This window comes from Urocitellus parryii, chromosome 4 (genome assembly GCF_045843805.1).
Source record: "Urocitellus parryii isolate mUroPar1 chromosome 4, mUroPar1.hap1, whole genome shotgun sequence".
NCBI classification, from domain to species: domain Eukaryota; kingdom Metazoa; phylum Chordata; class Mammalia; order Rodentia; family Sciuridae; genus Urocitellus; species Urocitellus parryii.
The window spans coordinates 190356554-190379401 of record NC_135534.1 but is presented as its reverse complement, the minus strand read 5'-3'; the positions used below and the strand labels follow the sequence as shown (position 1 = coordinate 190379401).

Genomic DNA, 22848 nt, shown 5'->3' with positions numbered 1-22848 from the left:
GATTTGTGAGTATGCATAACCAATTTATTTCTGTTACTATTTTCTCTCTGAAAGATTGATCTATCTCCATCCCCCCACTACCCCAGTACTACTGGGAACCTTGTGCATACTAGGCTAGCATTCTACCACTGAACTATATTCCATAACTCCCTGATATATTTTTGAGAATTTTTTTTCAATAATATTAAAAGATACAAAATACAGTTTTAAATGTGCTAAGTTTTTTCAGGGCTAGGGATGTGGCTCAAGTGGTAGTGCGCTCGCCTGGCATGCGTGCGGCCCGGGTTCGATCCTTAGCACCACATACAAACAAAGATGTTGTGTCTGCCAAAAACTAAAAAAAAAAAAAAAATATCAAAAACTCTCTCTCTCTCTCTCTCTAAAAATAATTAATTAATTAATTTAAAAAAATAAATGTGCTAAGTTTTGAATAACAGTTTTCATGGAACTAGTTGAGCAGAGATGAACCCATTTTAAATATTTCCTTCCTGGACTGGGGATGTGGCTCAAGCAGTAGCGCGCTCGCCTGGTATGCGTGCGACCCGGGTTCGATCCTCAGCACCACATACAAACAAAGATGGTGTGTCCGCCGAGAACTAAAAAATAAATATTAAAAATTCTTTCTCTCTCTCTCTCTCTCTCCTCTCTCTCTCTCTTTAAAAAATAAATAAATAAATAAATAAATAAATAAATATTTCCTTCCTGATATTTGATTAAAAGAAAAGATGAATAAACTTTTGTTTTTCTTAATATTATAGGAATAAATTGCATTACTACTTCTTAATTTGTTTTTTTTTCTTTTTAAAAAACAAAGGTGATTATTATTTTTTAAATATTTCTTTTAGTTATTGATGGACCTTTATTTTATTCATTTATTCATATGTGGTGCTGAGAATTGAACCCAGTGCCTCACACATGTGGGACAAGCGCTCTACCACTGAGCCACAACCCCAACCCCAAAGGTGATTATTTAAAGAGAAACCACAAACCATTAAACAAGAACATGAGCTGGGGGTATGGCTCAGTAATTGAGTATGTACTTAGTACGTACAAGGCCTCAGGTTTGATCCTCAGTACCACAAAAAATAAATATTAATAACAACAAAAGGTTGCAAATTCACTTAATCGATTAAAGCAGAACTTCTTTTGTTTTGTTTTAGGGATTCCCATTCCAAGTGCCTTTCCAAATGTTAGTGAATTCTACTGCAACATGAACCAAGTATTTGACATAATGATCTTAAAACAGGCACATACTATACATAAATCTTGTTACTTAGCACATTCACCTAAAATCATTAAATCAATTTTATCTATCTATATATCTATTTATCTATTTATCTATTTATCTATCTATCTGCAGTACTAGGGATTGAGCCCAGAGGTGCTTTACCACTGAACTACATCCCCAGCCCTTTTAATTTTTTATCTTGATATATAAATTCTCACTGAGCTGCCCAGGCTCACTTTGAACTTGTGATCCTCCTGCCTCAGCCTCCCAGGTCACTAGTCTTACAGGCATGCATCACCATGTCCAGTGATTAATAAAAAATCTTAAAACTATCCCTTTATTTTTGTGTATTTAATCAACTTATTAAAGGAAAAATTACATACAGTAAAACATACCCACTGGGATGTGAAAGAGTTTCCTGGGATAATAAAAATCCATATGTTGGGCTGGGGTTGTAGCTCAGTGGTTCAGTGTTTACCTAACAAGTGTGAGGCACTGGGTTTGATCCTCAGCACCACATAAAAATAAATAAATAAAATAAAGGTATTGTGTCCATCTATAACTAAAAATATAAAACAAAAAAAAAAAAAGAAAAGAAATCCATATCTTGATTTGGGTAATGATTATACAGGTATACACATATTCAAAACTCACTGAACCACTAAGATCTGTGCACTTTCTTGAATGTATGTTATACTTCAATTTTTTAAATTATAAATTTCTAACATTATAGATAAATGATCACTAATCTACTTTCCAAAATGCTACCTATTGATTTGGAACAGAAAATTTACCACGGAGTACTATGTACAAGTTATGATTACATAATAAATACACTGACTTAATTCAAAACAAATCAGTAAACCATCCCCTGACCCTACTACCTACCACAGTGCTGTTTGAACCACATTGGATTTAGGTTCAGTGGTGGACTGAGATTGAGGATATGAGCAATTTTACTCTTTTTCAAAAAGGGAATACATGCTTTAGATCTGGAAAGTAGAAGCAAACACAAGTCAAGTTAATCGCTTTCTCACAACTTCTGCACTTTTTAAAGTTATATTTTAAATTACTCCTATAGAGAAACTCAACTTGCTTAGTTTTCTATAGTTTTCTTTGTTTTCTAGAAAGAAGATAGAAAAGCAACTAATTTTCATGCTTTGAAACTTTACTGAATAGCCTGAGTACATAATCTGCTTGATGAAAAAAAATCTTTGATACATTAGTTTTATGTCCAGCTAAGATTATCCTCAACCCCAACTGTGATAAATTCTCCCTCCCCAGCACACACACTTTTACAGAAACAGTTAATGTACTTTTCAGTTGCCACTGTGGTAAAGAACATGGGTATTCAGCTGGGTGTATAATCCCAGCTACTCTGGAGGCTAAAATAAGAGGATTACAAACTCAAGGCCAGCCTCAGCAATTTAGCAAGACCCTGTCTCAAGATTAACAATAAAAAGGGCTGGGGGAAAAACTCAAGTTTAAAAAAGAAGAAACAACAACATGGGTGTTGCTCAAGTCAGACAGTCCTGGGTTCAAATTCTGCTTCTGCCCCTTCCCAAATTACATAGCATTCTAATTTTTTTTCCCCAAGGGGCACTCTACCACTGAGGCACATCCCCAGCCTTTTTTTGTATTTTATTTAGAGACAGAGTCTCACTGAGTTGCCTAGTGCCTTGCTTTTTGCTGAGGCTGGCTTTGAACTCATGATCATCCTGCCTCCGTCTCCTGAGCCTCTAGGATTACAGGCATGGGCCACCACACCCAGGATATTCTAATTTTTAGTTTTCCTCTATAAATGTTGGTAACACCCACCATAGTCATGACAATCTGGAACTGAACAAAGGATTAAACTTTAAGTAGTAAGTTACAATTGAAAGGACACTCACAGAGTCCATGCAAAATCCAAAGACTATGCCACACACCGGAATCTCACAAGAGATTTACCATCAGTAGCACAAGGCAAACCAACAATACTGTCCCTCCAAGGAGAGCAACAGCATGTCGGCCCTCACAGAGCAGCTTTATACCCCGAAAGAGGAATTTCATAAGCTGCTTTATAGCCCGGAAGAGGAATTTCATAAGTTGCATCATAAGCTGGGGTGGGGTTGACTGTTTAGCAGGCACATGTTAAGCAATATTGCCCCAGAATCGAAACTTTGGAACCTCTAGATAAAATGGTTCCTGACCTAAAATGGCAAATCTGATGCCAATATTGATCTGATGCCAATATTGATCTGATGCCAGTAAAAACATCTTATAGCTAAACAATATATTAAGCTTAATTATTATATAGCTTTATTTTATATTCAAGTCATGATGTGTTTTCAAACCTGGTCCATTCTTCTTTCAAGTCGTTTTAAAAAAAAAAAACTTCTAAATGTTCTAAATGTACAATACTCTAATTCCCAACTGCAACATTTTATTAAATTTACAAACGTTCCAAATACAATCAACATGACTAAAGGGTTTTGTTAGGCCGGTTTGAGGTGCCTAAGGGGATAAAGCACCAGGCAACCCGTGCGCCAGAAAGAACAACCAATCAGGCACCGACAGATAGGCAGTGATGGTGCCTCTTAACCACCTGTCAATCAGCAGGGTCTCTTGACCAATCCTGGAAGGACACAGATCCCCCAACCAACCCCAGGAGGACAAGCGACTCTAAAAACCTCCTTTCCTATCTCAAGCCCTCCCTTCCTGCCCTAAACCCAATAAAATTCCAATCTGGCTGAGCCTGGGCAAGACTCTCTGAGACCGGGCTCGGGTGGACTGGAGGATCTCACCAGGGATCAAATCTAAATAAAGCCTTGTTCAGCAGCTTTTAATCTGCCTCATTTCGATCACTGGTGCCTGATGTTACAGGTTTTTGTACATAAGGTTTTTCATTTCATTTCTTCTTCTTTTGTGTGTGTGTGTGGTACTAGGGATTGATCCCAGGGCCACAAGCTAGGCAAGTGCTCTACCACTGAGCTACATCCCCAGTCCCCATTTTTTGTTATTGTTATTTTTTTTTTTTTAGACAGGGTCTTACTAAGTAGCTAAGTGTAGCCATGAACTTGCAATCCTCCTGCCTTAGCCTCCCAAGAAGCTGGCATTAATAGGCATAAGGTACTTCACTTTTATGGGGTGTAAAGTGAAGAGGGGAAAAAAATATTATACCCTATTTTCATCAAATCATCAGTAGAAACCAACTAAATCTATTTTCCAGACTATATCTTATACTCACAGGAAAGAATGCATTTCATTTACACTGTAAACATGAGCTTTCCCTTGATCTGTGAGACAAAACCTTTCCATCTTCCCCTTGCAGGCCTGGCACTTATTAGCATTAATCCTGGATCAAGTACATTTTTCACAGCAACAAGCCCTGTCTTTTATATTATATGAAATCTCTTAGAACCACACTTACAATACTACTACCTTCAGCTTAATAAAATAGTAAAATGTATCTGCTAGCTTAAAACTATATTGCTAATTCAGTTCACATCTGTTTGTGAAAACACTGTGACTCTCCCCCCACAACTTTTCCTTGTGACTCACGTGAGGTAGGTGCCTCTGGTGTTCACGCTCATCATCAAGTCCACTCTCTTTGTAGGTGTTTCCAATGTGTTGGTCAAGCTAATAGCACTGGCATTATTCACCAAAATGTCAATTCCTGTTTCCAAAATAATCAGTTTCATTTTAATGGAAGGGACACTTTATCACACACATGCACACACGCACACAAATAAAAGCATTTACTCTACATTGTTGAACTCTTGGTTGATTCACAAATATCACTTTTAGATAATAAGATTCAGTAGCTGTTTCAAAATAGCACCACATGGGGCTGGGGTCATAGGTCAGTGGTACAACACTTGCCTTGCATTTATGAGGCACTGGGTTTGATCCTCAGCACCACATAAAAAAATAAATAAATAAAGTTATTTAAAAAAAAAACAAACAGCACCACATGATTTGTAGCAGTACAATAGAAATACAGGCAATCACCAGCACTCCATGGAAAATTCTAGGAGGCTTAGTCCTCAATGGTTTATAGCTTCCGTCCTACTTGTTCTTTTACCTCCTGGTCTTCCCTCCCTGTCTCCATGAATCCTAAGTCAAATTCTTCTCTGGCATGTCTCCAAGGCCTGTGCCCCTACCAAGTATACAAGTCTCCCTTTCCCCCAAGACCCTATTTTTAAAGGCAAGGGCTCCTTTCTGTTCTTGAAACTGGGAAGAGAAAGACCTTAACTTTCAATCCCATAAAAAGGATCAAAATGGATCAATTTTGTTTTAGTGACTCACATACACACATAAATAATAACTAGCAGGGTGCAGTAACAATACTAATTTGAGGACAGCCTCAGCAATTTAGTGACACCATAAGCAACTGAGTAAGACTGTCTCAAAATAAAAAATAAACAGTGCTGTGCATGTGGCTCAATGGTCAAGCGCCCACCTGTGGGTTCAATCCCCAGGGCCGGAAAAAAAAACACAAATCTTTAACTGATTTCTGTATACTGTATCTAGTTCTGTATACTCCATCCAGTTTCTACTATGTATCATTTATAGTTATATGCTTAATGAAATAATACCAAATGAAAATGGCAAAATATAAAATATGTCAAATGTTTTCCTTTGTTTCTACATGTCCTTTGTTATTCTTTTTTAAAGTTCACTTAATGACTGTTGCACAGTATGAATGAACTTAATGCTACTGAACTATATATTTTAAAATGGTCAGAATGGAAAGTTTTGTCTTTTGCCACAATTTTTAAAAATTTTTAAAAAATGAATGCAAAAAAAGGAGAGGACAGTTAATATTCCATAAAGCAGGAATACTACAATTTCTACTTCTTGGGTTAGACAGCTTCTAAGAACATCTTTTACTATTCTGCTAACTTTTCCAATCCCCTTTCTCAAAACATGTGGAAAACTATTTAAATAAGATCATTAAATTCACTAAAATACTTTAGTCATAAGCACCCTTTCTTCATAGATAGTAACATTATAAAATTTGGATCATATTCTCATTTCTCAATTTCCATACCCTTCAGTACCAATTTCTGTTACTATTTTTTTTCTTTCTTTCTCACTTTTTTTTTTTTAATAGTATTGGGGATTAAACCCATCAGTGTTTCACCACTGAGCTGCATTCCCAGCCTTTTTTATTTTTTATTTGGAGATAAGGTCTTGCTAAGTTGCCAAGACTGGCATCAAACTTGTGATTCTCTTGCCTTCCAGCCTTCAAAGTGGGGTACTACCCACCCATTAGTCACCTGGTAGGCATCTTGGTTATCAAATTGACTGTCCCGGTATCACAATGACAATGCTTATGTATTAGGAATCCTTATTTTACTTAACAATGGCCCTAAAATGTAAAAGTAGTGATGGTGGCATTTCAGATAAGCAACAGAAAAGCCATAAAGTGCTTTAAGTAAGAAGGTGAAAGTTCTCAAGGAAATAAAAATTTTGTCATGTTGAGGCTGCTAAGAACTACAGTAAGAATGAATCTTCTACAGATGACACTGTGAAGAAGGAAAAAGGAATGTGGGCTAGTTATGCTAACGTGCTCGGGTGAGTTATGTACCTCAAAGTTCAGACTATGAAAGGGAGAAACCACAGTCAGACAACTTATTATAATCATATTATTATCACTGTTCTATTTTATTATTGATTATTGTTGTTAATCTCTTACTGACCTAATTTACAACTGAACTTTATCATATTGTATGTATACGAAAAAACACAGAATTTATAGGGCTCAGTTATTATCCATAGTTTTGGGCATCCACTGGGTGTTCTGATACTATCTACACTTTATCAATATCCAATAATCATCCACTGGGTGTTATTATACCTATATTTTATCAATAGTCAATAATTACTTCAGAATTAAGGCACTACCTCCAAATTTCTCAACGGCTTTCTCCACTGCATCGTTGATTTGCTGTTCATCTCTCACGTCAACGACACATGGCAAGGCTCTCCCTCCAGCTGCTTCAACTACAAAGGGCAAACAAACAGAAAAGCATCAGCACACTCAAATACTGTACACCTTCCATTCTGATATAACCGTCCAAAGAAAAAAGTACCCTATTTTCAGAAAATCAATATAAATTACTACAGTGTTATAACCACTAGTGACTCTACCACTCAGTAGGACAGACTGACTAACCCCATCCAGCTTCAGACTAACTGGGCCAACTCTATTAAAAAAAAAAAAAAAAGGAAGGTAATTTAAAAAAACTTTTAACATGGAAAATTTCACAAAGTACACAAAAATAACAGGCTAGTTTAAAGAATTGTCATTAATATATCACCTATTGCTCCTGTTTTGCCAGTTTATCTTCCCCTTCTAAGCACTTCCTGCTCATTTTCTCCAACATAACCAACAATGCTATAATCTTGATCAGCAAAACTGGACTTGAATATTTAAGCCTTTTCTCCTGCTACTGAACCTAGCACAATCCCTGAAAATAAGCACAATTATTCATCAACTGAAAACATTAAGAGAACAACTTGCAAAGTGAACAGAGAGTAAGAGTTTTTTCAAAATATTCACACCATCCCCCACTCAGATGGTCTCCTCTCCATTTTCACTCCATCGCTCCCTCCCATTCAAGAATTATTGCCTGGTGGGAAGAAGGAGGGTGCTGGGGATGAAACCCAGAGCCACCCATACAGTAGGCAACTGCCCTACCGCTGAGCTACATCCCCAGCCCTGAGACATGATTTTTAACTGAAATCTCTCATATGGCTTAGAAGTGCTAGAGAAGAAAAACAGTCAAAACTCCTGCTTTCAGGTAACAAAATAAATATTTCCTTAAACAGATAAAATTATCTTAGGGTATTTTTCAAATAGCTTAAACTATAGAGATCACTGTGAGGGCACTTCATGAAATGGGACTGTCATACTCACTTTCTTCAGCAGCAGTATAGATTGTGCCTGAAAGTTTGGGGTGTGACTGGGTAGTCTTTGCAGCAATGACAATATTTGCTCCATCCTTTGCTGCTTTCAATGCAATAGCTTTGCCGATGCCACGGCTTGCACCTGTGATAAAAACTGTACATCCTGCTAGCTTCCTACAACAGAACAAATGTGACCTTGTTAGAAAGTGCAATATTTTATTACTAACCAGTATCAGGAGCTCATGCACATTTTCATAATATACATATTTCTTCTTCTGTGAAATTTTCTCTAAGCCCCTGCTGCCCATCTGATAGCTAATAACTCTGCTATACTCCCACTGCATAATGACTTATAAATTATTTATGACAACTGCAGTCTTACTGTGGTTTGGCAAACAAAATCTGCTCAAAGTAAATTTTAATGAGAAATTAATAAAATACTATACACAAACATGCATTATTTCACAAAAAAAGTATTAACAAGGCTTATTTTTGAATGGCAGAATTATGCATAAATTTCACCAGGTTCTTTATATTCTCTAATACTTTTCAAATTTTCTACAATGAATACATAACAAAGAAACTATGTAAAACAAATAATGGTTCAGTGGATGTTCATAGTAGTGGAAACAGCCCTAATGTCTATCAACTAATGAATAGATAAACAATGTAGCATATATCCATACAATAAAAGAGAATAAAATGCTTACATAAATGCTACCATAACATGAATGAATCAAATGCATTTTGCTAAGTGAAAGAATGTAGTCACAAAGGACCACATGTGTTAGGACTGCATTTTGTATCCAGAATAGACAAGTCTATGGAGACACAAGATCAGGGGCTGCCTAAAGCTGAGAGTAGGAGGGTTGGGAGTTGAGAGCTGAAAGTGAGTGGAAAAGTCTTTGTGTTCTGTGGTGCTAGGAATTACACCCAAGGCCTCACATGTGCTAGGAAAGGATTCCACCACTGATCTACACCCCTAGCCCTTTTTATTTTCTTTTGCACAGGGTCTGGTTAAATTGCATCTTCCTTGCCTCAGTAGGTGGGATTATAGGCATGAATCATCACACCACTCAGTTATTACAAGGTTTTTAAATTGACTGTGGTGATTTTAGTAGATATACTAAAAGCCACTGAACTACATATTTAAAACAGGTGAAATGTTTGGTGTGAAGCACATCTTAGTAAAGCTGTTAAACAAACCAACCTAGACCACAGTGCGGGGCACATGCCTGTAATCATGGTTACTAAGAAGGCTGAGGCAGGAGGACCACAAATTTAAGGCAAGATGGCAACTTAGCAAGACTGTATCTCAAAAAAAAAAAAATGGGATCGGGGCATAGTTCAGTGGGAGAGCACCCCTGGGTTCAATCTCCGGTATCAACAACCAAAGAGCCCCTAAAGGGCTCTAAAAGAGCTAAGTATTGATCAGAAATACTCTGATTGAATGCATTGACAGTTCCCTATGTCCACTTCATTCTTCACATCCTTCCATCTTACATTCCTAGTTGTTCATGAGAAGGAAACACCTAAAATAAAGTAGGATGACAAAGAAGGAAAACTACTTTCTTGTTTGCTTTCTAAGGACAAATAACACAGCCTGCCTAAAGATAAAGGTGAAGAGAAGACAGCAAAAGTGACAATGGCAAAGAAAAAAGTGGTCATGGACAGGCAAGCATGTTAACAAAAGAAGGTCCGGCTCCTGTCAAGCCCTGGAGGGTGGCTTGCACTCCTCAAGTAGGACAGCAGAGGTGAAAGGAGGAGAGGTTTTTAATAAGGAATAACTATTTAGGGATTTTCAGAAGTGTCAAATATTGTCAAAAAAAAAGAATGAATAAAAGCATTACATATTTTAAAAAAATAAGGAATAACTATTTGATGAGAAGAAAGCAGAAAATGGGAGAAGGCAAAAGTGGAGACAGTTTCTGGTAAAATACAGCAAATATACAAAAAGCAAGTAAAATGAATGTGCAAAGCTAAAAGAACAAAATGAAAATGAATGGTGGTATAACCAAGAAAAACAATATTGCCACCACCCGTTTATTTCTCTCCACTCTATCCTCCTCCTTCCTTCTCCCACCCCACAAAGTAAAAACTACCTTAAATATTATCATTCTTCCCTGTTGTTGTTGTTTTTGTAATCATTTCTACTATGTGTGTATCAATCTCTTAACCAAGGGTCAGCAAACTATGGCCCACAAGCCAAATATGACCACTGCTTATGTATGTCTGATCAAAGTTGAGAAAGTTTTTTTACAGATGAATATTTGTGATCAATTTGATAGAGCACTACCTTGAACACCAACTAAGCAAAACATTATTTCCCTGTTATTGACTGAATTGTGTTCCCCCAAAAGACATGATGAAGTCCTAGACTCCAATACCTCAGAATATGACCTTATTTGAAAACAGAACTAGCTAAGATGAAGTCTTACTAGAGTAGGGTGGGCCCTTAATGCAATTATTCCTGGTGTCCTCCTAAGAAGAAAGGAGACTATGTGAAGACAGCCACATGCCATGTTGTCAACACCATATGATTGGAGGGATACAGCTGCTAGAGGGGGATTACCCCTGACTGCTGGCACCATCAAAAGCTAGGAAGACCCGACCAAGGATTCTACTCAGCATTTCAGAAGGACAGAGCCCTGCTGACACCATGACTTCACACTTCACGCTTCCTGAACAATGAGAGAATAAATTTGTTTCAAGGGCCTGGGGTTGTGGCTCAGCAATATAGTACTTGCCTAGCATGTGTGAGCCCCTGAGTTTAATCCTCAGCACCACATAAAAATAAATAAATAAAATAATGATATTGTGTCCATCTACAACTAAAAAATAAATATTTTTTTAAAAATTTGTTTCAAGGGGTGGGGATGTGACTCAAGCGGTAGCACGATCGCCTGGCATGCGTGGGGCACTGGGTTCAATCCTCAGTACCACAAACAAACAAAGATGTTGTGTCCACCGAAAACTGAAAAATAAATATCTAAAAAAAAAATTTGTTTCAAGCTACCCAGTTTGTGGTAGCAGCTCTAGGAACTATATTATACCACACTACCATCTCAAAAATAGAATTCCATTTTCCCCATTAGTAGACCTTGTGGAAAAAAAATGGAAATTGATATGTATATCTACATAAAGCCAAATATTTACTGTCTGGTACTTCTCAGAAAAGTTTTGCCTAACCATTGTTTAAACAACATGCTGTTTAGGTTTTTGTCTAATTTTGAACTTTATATAATAGATTCATATAGTATATGTTATTCTGAGATTTGCTTCTTTCAAACACTGGAGATTTAACCATGTTGATGCAAGTGACTATACTTTTTATTTTTATCAACATATGAGAGTCCACATATGAACTATAAATTTTTTATTTATCCTGCTGCTTATGGACTTAGTGGAAGGTATTTTCCAGGTATTTTGTTGTTTGGCAGTATGAACAATGCTGTGATAAATACTGTGGAACCTATCTTCAGTCACACATGCAAGGGTTTCCCTAGAACACATATCTATTAGTGTAACTGTTGGCTTAAAGGATATTCTTATGAATCAAAGGTAACCACAAATTCTTTGACATTCCTTCCGTCAAGAGAAGGAGTACATTTTCCCCTCCCTTTGAGTTTGGGTTAGCCTATGGCTTTTGTTGACTAAATGAATGTGACAGAAGCAACACTCTTGAATTTCCAAACCATAAAATGGTGGGCAGCTTCTACTTTCTCTTAGAAGCCAGATGCCCTGCTGCTAGTGAGTAGATTAACAAATGATGAGAGGCCATGTGAACAGACACCCTCCAGAGTGTCTCTCCACATGGCCTCTCATCATTTGTTGATGCTACTTAAGACATTTTAGCAAAATTACCAGCTAGATGCAGCCATATGTATGCACTACATGGAGAAGAACCCAGGCAACCCAAAGAATTGTGAAAAATAAGTTGGTTTTGCCAGGCATGGTAGTGCACATAATCTCAGCAATCCTGGAAGTTGAGGGTTCAGTACTACAAGTTCAAGGTCAGCCTGAGCAACTTATTGAGATACTGTCTCAAAATAAAATTAAAACAAAACAAAACAGGGGCTGGGGTTGTGGTTCAGCGGTATGGCGCTTGCCTAGCATGCGTGAGGCACTGGGTTCGATCCCCAGAACCACGTAAAAATAAAAAATAAAGGTATTATGTCCATATACAACTAAAAAATTGAAACAAAACAAAACCAAAAAGGAGCTGGGGATTGCAGCCCAGTGGGAGAGCCTTGCCTAGCATTTACCCAACACTCTAAGTTGATTCCCTATTACCTTAAACAAAAAAAAAAGTTGTTTTAAAACACTAAAATTTGGAATCATTTGTTACATGGGAATAGATAAATAAACACTGAAGTTCAAGCAATACCAAATCCCTTTCCAAAGTGGTTAATATTTCTACTAGCAGTATATGAGATGACAGTTCACACACCCCCCCGCCCTGCCCCCAAGCACTTGGTAATGTCAGTCATTTAATTTTTTTTTTTTTTTTTTTTTTAGCTAATCTGGTAGTATGAAATGCTGGTTTAAAATTTACATTTCTCTGACTACTAATGAGGTTGAACATATTTTCATGTTAATGGTCACTTAATGTTTCTTCTCCCAAGAATTCCTATTAATTTGTTCTTCTATTTTTCTATATGGTTATTTTTCTTCTTATTGACTCATAAAGTCTATAAATTATATACATTCAAATATCTTCTCACTGTGTCTTGCCTTTTCACTATCTTTATATCTTTCAATGAAGAGAAATTCTTCATTTTTCATATAGCAGAATTTATGAACATTTACTTTTCATGGCCAATGCTTTTAGGGTAAGAAATTCTTCCTTACCTACAAGCATATTAAGCTTCCACATGTTTTATGGTTTGCCTTTTAAAGTTTTAAAGTTTAGGAAGCCAATCTATTTCTTCCCATGTATGATTAACCAACTGTATAAAACTGAAAAACTTATCTTTCCTACAGTCTTCAATGTCAGCTTTATTAACTCCATAAATTTATAGACCTGCTTCTAAACTTTCTATTCTGTCCACTGGTCTACAGAGACCACACAGTCTTAATTATAATAGCTTTAATATTCTTGATAACTGATAGGGCAAAAAATTCCATTTGTTCTTCTTCAAGGGTTTCTTGGCTATACTTGGACCTCTGCTTTTTCACACATATTTTATCTATCTACACAGCAAAATTAGTTGGGATTTTGATAGAAATTATATTAAATTTATAACTCAGTTTGGTAAGAATTGGTGTCTTCGTAACTGTTTTACAATCCATGAACATGGTATCACTCTCCATTTATTTAGGTTTTTAATGTTTTTTCATATAATTGTATAATTCTCTCTTTAAAAAAAAAAAGCAACTTTTTTTTTTAGTTGTAGTTGGACATGATACTTTTATTTTATTTATTTATTTTTTGTGGTACTGAGGATTGAACCCAGTGCCTCACATGTGCTAGGTGAGCGCTCTACTGCTAAGTCACAGTCCCAGCCCCATATAATTGTATAATTTTCTACAGAAAAGTATTACTCATTTTTTACTGACTTTATTCTTGGGTACTCCATTGTTTTTTAACTTTTTTTCAAGTTTGTATTTGTAAATAATTTCAAACTTAAAGTTGTAAGAATAATATGAAGAATACACAAATATCTTCCACCCAGATTAGTAGTTGACCTCATTGCTTTGTCATTTGTACTCCTGCTCATCCCCACTCTTGTCCTTCCATAGATCTTATTTTTTCCAAACCACTTAAGAGTAAGATGAATACATCAAGGCCTATCTTTTTATACATCCACAGTAGAGTTAACAACCTTAGTATATATAACATTAACACAATAACTACTTATATCTAATATAACATCAGTATTTTAATTTTGTCAATGGACCCAACAATGCCCTAGAGCAATTTTTTGCCCTCAAATACAGGACCCAGGTGAAGATCAGACTATGCCTTTACTTTCATATCTCTTTCATCTCCTTTAATCTAGAACATTTTTGCAGCCTCTTGTCTTTTACAGTATTGACCTTTTGAAAAATACAGTCCCAATTCCTTTTAATTTTTAAGAATTTTTTTAGTTGTTGATGGACCTTTATTTATTTATATGTAGTACTGAGAATCAAATCCAGTGCCTCGCACATGCTAGGCAAGCGCTCTACCACTGAGCCACAACCCCAAACACCCCCATTACTTTTATTTTTTTGGTACCAGGGATTGAAACTAAGGATGCTCAATCACTGAGCCACATCCACAGCTCATTTTATTTAGAGACAAGTTATCGCTGAGTTGCTTAGGACAACTTTGTGATCCTCTTGTCTCAGCCTCCTTAAGTTGCTGAGGCTGGCTTTAAACTCACAATCCTCCTGCTTCAGCTTCCCAAGCCACTGAGATTGGAGGCATGTGCCACTGCACCTGCACTCCTCCATTCCTTTAAAAAAATAATAATAGAATGAATCTCATTTTATTTTATTTTATTTTTATTTCTATTTTTGAGGTTGGACACAATATCTTTATTTATTTATCTTTAAGTGGTGCTGCGGATCGAACCCAGGGCCTCGAACATACTAGGCGAGCGCTCTACCTCTGAGCCACACCCTAGCCCCTGAATCTCATTTTAGATTCATCCGGTATTTCCTCATTATCAGAGCCAGGCTATACATTCCCAGCCAGAATATGAAATACTATTTTCTTCAGTGTATCAGATCAGGAAGTACACAGTATCTACCTGGTCTTACTGATAATGCTAATTTTATCATCCAACCAATATTATCAGATTTCTCCACTGTATAGTTACTAATATTCCTTTGCAACAAAAAACAATCAGTGTAAAGACAAAGATCACTTTTGTCAGGCACAGTGGTACAAGCCTGTAATCCTGCTGCTGGGGAGGTTGAGACAAGAGGGTCACAAGTTTTAGGTCAGCCTCAGCAGCAACTTAGAGTGACCCTAAGCAACTTAGTGAGACCCTCCTCAAAATAAAAAATAAAAAGGGAAGGAAATGTAGCTCAGTGGTAAAAGTGCTCCTGAGTCCAATCCTCAGTGCCAAAAAGAAAAAGGAACAACAACAACAACAACAACAACAAAAGGCAAAGACCATAACTGGGGTTGTAGCTCAGTGGTAGAGCACTTGCCTAGCTTGTGAGGCACTGAGTTCAATCCTCAGCACCACATAAAAATAAATAAACAAAATAAAGGTACGAAAAAAAAAAAGACTAAGACCATTTTTAATTATTTATTACAGAATTTTCAAATATATCTAAAAATAAAAATAGTACAATCAGTTTATTTCCTGAACAATTATCAAAAGTTTGAAAGCAATTATCAGAAAACAAATCCCAAAGGTCATATAATTTCACATAAGAATACTTTAGGGGCTGGGGTAGAACGCTCACCTAGCATGTGCGAGGACCTGGGTTCGATCCTCAGCACCACATAAGAAATAAAATAAAATAAAGGTATTGTGTCCATCTACAACTAAAAAATAAATGTTAAAAAAAAGAATACTTTAGTATTTACTTTTCTGATAAACACTTTTGATATAACATAATTATTATGCTTATGAAAATAAATAATCCCTCAATACCATCCAGTATGTGTCCATATTTAAACTTTGATAATGTTCTCAATAATGTCTTTTTACAGTTGGTCTGATCAAATCAGGATCCATTAAGGCTCTCACATTGCATTTGTCATATCTTATAAATCTCAATCTGTACTAATTCCCCTTCCAGCTATAAACCATTATTTGCTGAAGGATATAGATCATTTGTTTTATAGTAGAGTCCCTACTCAGGATTTTGAATTTTATACTTTTATAAATCTACTATATTTCTATATTTCTTACAGATTTTTGTTCATGTATAGAAATCTAAATTATTTTTCTTCATTGACTTTTAGATCCTAAAATAGTCAAATTCTTATTAATTCTGATAATTTAGTTATACATTATTTTAGTTTTCTATGTAGGATGATATCATCTACAAATAATGGCAACAATGTTTATTTCATTGCAATCCATATACTTCTTAATTATTTAAATATTTATTTTTTAGTTATAGATGGTCACAATATCTTTATTTTATTTTTATGTGGTGCTGAGGATTGAACCCAGTGCCTCATGCATGGTAGGCGAGCGCTCTACCGTGAGCCACAACCCCAGTCTATATACGTCTTCTTTATGTCTTACTACTTCAATTAGAAGTTTCCAGATGGAAAGTCTGAGATGTGGGCTGGGGATGTGGCTCAAGCGGTAGCACGCTCGCCTGGCATGCGTGCGGCCCTGGCATGCGTGCGATCCTCAGCACCACATACAAAACAAAAATGTTATGTCTGCCGATAACTAAAAAATAAATATTAAAGTTCTCTCTCTCTCTCTCTCTCTCCCTCTCTCTCACCTTCTCTCACTGCCGATAACTAAAAAATAAATATTAAAGTTCTCTCTCTCTCTCTCTCTCTCTCTTTCTCTCTCTCTCTCTCTCTCCCCCTCTCTCACCTTCTCTCACTCTCTCTTTAAAAAAAAAGAAAAAAGAAAGTCTGAGATGCAAGAAGATATGAAAACCAAAGATATGGGTAAATAAGTATAGAATCTAAAGATTTTAATAATAAAATAATGATTGTAGGGTTAAAAAAGACAAAATTAAAATATATTGTTGAGAATATATGTTTAGTATACATAAGACCATGGGTTCAATGCCCAGTACAGTCCAAAAAAAAAAGCCTAAGATAAACACTTGAGATCTAAGAATCCCAGGCCTTGACAGTTTCAGTAATAAGAACATGATGCTGACAGAAATGACTCTAAAAGAAAAAGGACAATGGCCCTGTGGGCCAAGTTGGAAACTACAAAAAGAATTTCTAGGATCTCTCACTCCTATCAAAGGGAAGAGGAGTAAGAATCCCATCCATTCTTCTGTTAAGGAGTCAGAGCAAGGAGAGAGAGGTATGTAGCATAAGATACAATAGTCTTCCAATAACTATGCCAATGCCAGTAATAAGTCTCCTAAGCAGAATTGAAGATTTCTTTGCACTTCTTTTTGCCTTCAGCTCAAATCCCTTTAAAATGTATAGACAGATCATACATCAAAAATTATGAGAATTGGGGCTGGGGTTGTGGCTCAGCGGTACAGTACTTGGCTAGCATGTGCAAGGCCCTGGGTTTGATCCTCAGCACCATATAAAAATAAATAAATAAAATAAAGATATTGTGTCCAACAACAACTAAAAAATAAATATTTTTTAAAAAATTTTAAGAATTTGTTCTTTTCCTTGTATGTTTATGTGTTAAGTTTGATATGTAGCTAAGTTTGTTTATTTTTTAATTCAATTTTAGTTTTTCTATCCCCTCATCTTTGATAAGGGATATTGTAAAATATGTACATCGTTTAAAAGTCAAAATCTTGTACTAGAGGGAAAGGGAGGGAGAAGGGAAATTGCACGGAAAATGGAAGGAGACCCTCATCTTTATACAGAATACATGTATGACAATGTGAGGAAAAAAAAGTATGTCACATTATATTGGGTAGAGAAAAGTGATGGAAGGGGAGGGGAGGGGAAGGGGGGAATGGAAGGACAGCAGAATAAAATAGAAATAATTATCACTGTATGTATATATGTGACTGCATGACCAATGTGATTCTGCAACCTGTACACTCAGAAAATGAGAAATTATATCCCGTCTGATTCAAATGTATTGTCAAGATCATTGTACTGTCATGTATAACTAATTAAAACAAATTTAAAAATTATAAAAAAAAATCTTATACTAATATACATTCAAAGAAGTCTGGTACTTTACCTGGAGGTTACATGCTTCACTGATTTCTGGTTGATCCTTTCTGTACTTATTTTTCCAGAAATATGCAAACAGACACACACACACACACACACACACTATATATATATATATATATATATATATATATGACATTTTACATCTGCTTATGTAATATTCCCTTTTCCATATATAAAAAGTAGTATACACAGATTATTAAATTGATTTAATGTAAATATTCACATGAAAATATCCCAACTATTGCTTTAAAAGGCCCAGGATAGAGCTGGATTGCTTCCCACTAGGATAAAGGGCTTCTCCTCCTCACCCAGAGCCAGATGGCACTGGCAGCAAGAAAGTCAAAGGCAGCTAGACTGGTACTACAGGAAGGATCTCCTCCAGCTCCAAAGCATTAGAACCAGAATGTTAATGACAAGAGCACCTCAGAGAAAGAGTCCACATTTCTCAAATACCAAGGGTAGGTAGCTAAAACTTGCAAATGTAGAGATAACCTACACCTCAACTTACTAAAATTCTCTGAGATCTGAAAATCAGGGTAAATGTGAAGAAATATTTAACCATTTTTAAAAAGGAAAATGATTTGTTTGGTTTTGTTTTTGTTTAATTTTACACACACACACACACACACACACACATATTTAGTTGTCAGTAGACCTTTATTTTATTAATTTATTTATATGTGGTGTTGAGAATCAAACCCAGTACCTCACATGTGCTAGGCAAGTGCTATACCACTGAGCCACAACCCCAGCCCCTTGGTTTTGGTTTTGAGACAGGGTCTTGCTATGTTGCCCAGGCTTGTCTCAAACTCTTAGGCTCAAGTGACCTCCTGCCTCAGCTTATCAAATAGCTGGGACTATGACCATGCACACCACACCCAGAAAAAAAAGTTTTTAATTTAAAAAAAAAAAACTATTCAAACTATTCAAAAGTTCATTTGAAAAAATAAAGACCCAAGAATAATCAGGAAGTTTTTGAAAAAAAAATTTCCAAATGAGGCAAAATCTAGCTTTTCTCAATATTAACATATTTTATAAAACTAGAGTAATTAAGTGGTTTGATACCATTGCATGAACAGAAAGACCACTATAATAGAACATAAAGTCCAGAAATAGATCCCTATACATACAAGAATTTCACATGTGATAGTAGTAGAATTGCTGACATAAGGAAAAGGATTAACTATTAGGTCAAAGCTGCTGAAACTAATGGAGGGCTATCAGAACCAAAATGAAGTGGACTTCCTCCGAGCCAAAATTAATCTCAAATGGATGAAAAACTCTGAACATGGGAAGCCATCCTACTTTCCTGACTGTAAGTTCCAGTTTTTAGGTGCTAGAAGGACTTTTCCACTCTTGAATTCATAAATTCAAATTGAACATTCCTTCTTCAGCAACTCCTCCAGTTCTAATAAAACAGTCTTACTTTTTAAAAATCTGAATGCAAAATATACACATATATATACACACATATAAATGCTATAAAATGTAAAATATTTATAAAAATATAAAAATAAAGTTAGAGGAGTAGCTCAGGGATAGAGCACTTGCCTATCATATATGAAGCCTTAGATTTGATCCCTTTCAAACACACACAAAAAATTTTTTTTAAAGTAGAAAACCAGGGGCTGGGGTTGTGGCTAAGTGGTAGCATGCTTGTCTAGCATGCCTGAGGCACTGGGTTTGATTTTCAGCACACATACAAATAAAATAAAGGTCCCTCGACAACTAAAAAATACTTTTAAAAAAAGTAGAGAACCATAAAAATACTATAACAAGAATTTAAAGTGTGTGTGTGTGTGTGTGTGTGTATGTAAGCATGGTGTACCATTATCCCTAAAGAAAAGAGAGACAATAAAACATCTTGTTGCTGAATGCCCCCTTTCTGTCCAAAAAATTTAGGGAACAATGACAGTAAACCTGAGCCAGAAAGTCCAAGTACATCATATATCTTGTAAGACACTGGTTTTCTCTTATGCACACTAGAAATTCAAATTGAACATTTACTAGTATTATATGAAGAAAGTGTTATATGTAGAAAGCTAGTTTCTTACATGTTCACCATAACAGCTGCTCCTTGATATGTTGGTCATGTATACAAGCTAATGCTGATGATATCACTGCTTCTGCAACCAAACATACAAAACAAAACTTCTCTAAGTGGGAATGGGTGCCAAACTAAGAACACTGGAAAAGATATGTGTCATGTGTCCAGCTGGCTACCACTGGACAAAACACCTGAGGGAAAGTAGACACTGCTTGCAAAGCACTTCGAAGGACAGAAGAGCTACCAGTTCAATCTGTTGTCACTGAACTCTTCTTGGAGCAGTCACTGATCACTGGTAAGCTTTCCCCAATAAATCACGTTTTGGACGCTGTCTCTGTGCACTTTCTTTGGCCTGGCACAACTGGGCTGTGGATGTGACACATGGCCTTTGAGCTTGTTCCAAAAACACAAAAGCCTTAAAAGATTAATAGTTCTGACTTCATAAAAACACATTTCTTCATGTTAAACAAATAACAATCAAACCTAAGACACAATTTTAAAAAACTGAGAAAGTATTTGTAACACATATGATAAAGAATAAATTTTTAAAATATGCAAGCTCTCAAAGATCAATAAAAAATCTCACTGGGTAAGCCAGTCATTAAAAAGACACACAGTTGGCTTTAAACCACAGCTTCTCAACCTCTGCACTACTGACATTTTGGACTAGATAATGTTTTGTTGTAGAACTGTCTGTGCACTGTAAGATGTTTACCTGCATCTAGTTGACTCCACTCACTAGATGCCATTAGAATCTCCCCACAATTATGACAATCAAAAATCTCAGATATTACCAAATAGCCTCTGGGAGTCAAAAAGCTCCATGGTTTATATTTATAAAGAGATCCTCATCCTCACTTGTGATGAAACAAATACAAAGTTGAAATATCATGAGGAGCCATTTTTTTCTCTAATTAGATTTTCATTATCAAATATTTTGTTCTGACCAAATTCAACAGGTTGGATTAGAAAACCTCATTCATCATTTTGGGTATGCAACCCTTTTGGAGACAAATATATATCTTGTAACAATGATCAAAATTTAAGTACATATACTCTTTGATTCAGCAATTTCGCCTCCAGGAATTTATCCTAGAGATATGCTCACAAACACACACACTCACTGTGCAAACAGAATTCAGGGATAATCTTGGAAGCAAAGATGGAATAACCAAAAAAAAAAAAAAAAAAAAAACCGCAAAGATCTGGTATCCAAAAATAGGGCACAAGTTAACTAAATAAAGGTAAAACTATGTAATACATTATGCAATCATTAAAAAGAGGAGGAAGATATACATGTACTTTGAAAATGACTGTATATCCCAAGGCATGTTAAGTAAAAGAAGCAAAGCCAAAATGGAGTTTGCTACTATTTTTTCAAATAAGTGTCCCTGTTTGGATGGTATACAAAATAGTTTATAAACCCCTATAATGGAAAGATCAGAAAGTAACAGACGTTTTCAAAGATTCTTCTTTACTTCACACCTTTTTGAACTCATTAAAAGCCTTTTGGCTATGTACTCGTTTCAAGATAATACAGAATGTATCAGTTGTCATTCAGCTAGAAGTACCCAGACTGCACAGAAACAAAGTAGAATGGTATTTTCCAGGGGCTTCAGGGAAAAGGAAAACTGGGAGGTACAGTTTCTGTTTTTGCGAGATGAAAAGTTCTGGAGATCAGTTGCACAACAATGTGAACATACCTAACACTACCAAACGGTACACTTAAAATGGCCCATTTTGTTATATGTTATCTCGCTTAAAACTTTGAAAAAAAAAATCACTGCCAAAAGACACCCACATTTTAAGAGCAGTTTGTTACTAAATTTAAGTATCCCAACTATCTTATAACTCTAAAATCAAATGTTCCGAACAAGTGGAAACACCAAGGTCACTAGCTTGTTCCAGTGACCTTTCACCTAGAATTTTCAGGCATTCGGCTAGTCCCACGTAACTGCTTCTAAACCCAAGGTAGGGTTAAGTAGTGGGAAAACCACTCAAGACTCTTTACCTGAGGAAGAGGATTTTACACGGAGGCCCCCCGTAGTACACAACTTGGGGTTACTTTCCACGCACTACTGCACGTCCTAAGGACCCAACGCCCAGCACCTTCACTGGCCCGGGCGATTCGCAGCGATCCCACCGCGCCATGCACTCACTCAGCCCGATCTCTCCCCGCACTGTCCCCAGCCCCTTACCCGGTGTTGGGTAACATGACTTCCGCAGACCTGAGGAGGTGGCGGCAGCTGCTAGCCGGGAGCACTAGGAGCAACTTCAATGCGCATTGAGCTCCTCAACGGCCCCGCCCCCGAGGCCCCGCCCCCGAGGCCCGCAGGGGATGGGCGCTCGAAGAAGGCGGAGATCGCTGAGTGCGCCTGCGCACGCAGTGGGGCGCCGGAGCTCCGCGTTTGTGCCTGTCCCGCGCTCAGCCTGGGCCCTGGAAACCGGCTCTCTGCGCAAGCGCCCTGAGAGGCACCTCCGCCCCGCCCCTCTCCCGGGGTTCTACGGGGACAATTGACTTCTGCCAGCGTCTGCGGTGCGGGATACGTCAGTAGCTACTTACGTCCTTGCTGGCGCCTGGGGTTTTTTCTAGAGCCAGTTTCAGGCCAGGCGAGTGACTGGTCCGCTGGAGACCCTGAGCTCTAGGGACTACCTGGGGTGCTTTGGCTCTCGACCTTTCAGTTCCACCTTTTCTCTCCACCCCATCCTCAAGCCTGGCTCCGGGCCCGCCGGCAGAAATGCACTTTGGGGCAGAAGCCAGCAAGCGTCGCCTTTCCACTCGCCCACCCAGTGTGGAGTAAAGCCTTCCTGATCTCACTCGTCTGTGGATAGCCTGTGGTGAGAGGGCAGTTTCTGGAACAGAGATCTTTTCAG

The 22848-nt window shown here is 37.0% G+C and overlaps 1 protein-coding gene across 1 annotated transcript in view; it reads right to left on the bottom strand.

Annotated features, from left to right (window-relative positions):
- Window positions 1–22285, bottom strand: part of Hsdl2 (hydroxysteroid dehydrogenase like 2) — a 71297-nt gene extending 49012 nt beyond the window's left edge. The window contains exons 1-5 of the mRNA XM_026391158.2: window positions 22173–22285; window positions 8136–8299; window positions 7121–7219; window positions 4772–4886; window positions 2117–2220 (exon numbers count right to left, since the gene is read on the bottom strand). Coding sequence (XP_026246943.1) covers window positions 2117–2220; window positions 4772–4886; window positions 7121–7219; window positions 8136–8299; window positions 22173–22189 — 499 coding nt within the window. The 5' untranslated portion in view covers window positions 22190–22285. The remainder of the gene's footprint in view (window positions 1–2116; window positions 2221–4771; window positions 4887–7120; window positions 7220–8135; window positions 8300–22172) is intronic.
- Window positions 22286–22848: the final 563 nt, after the last annotated feature.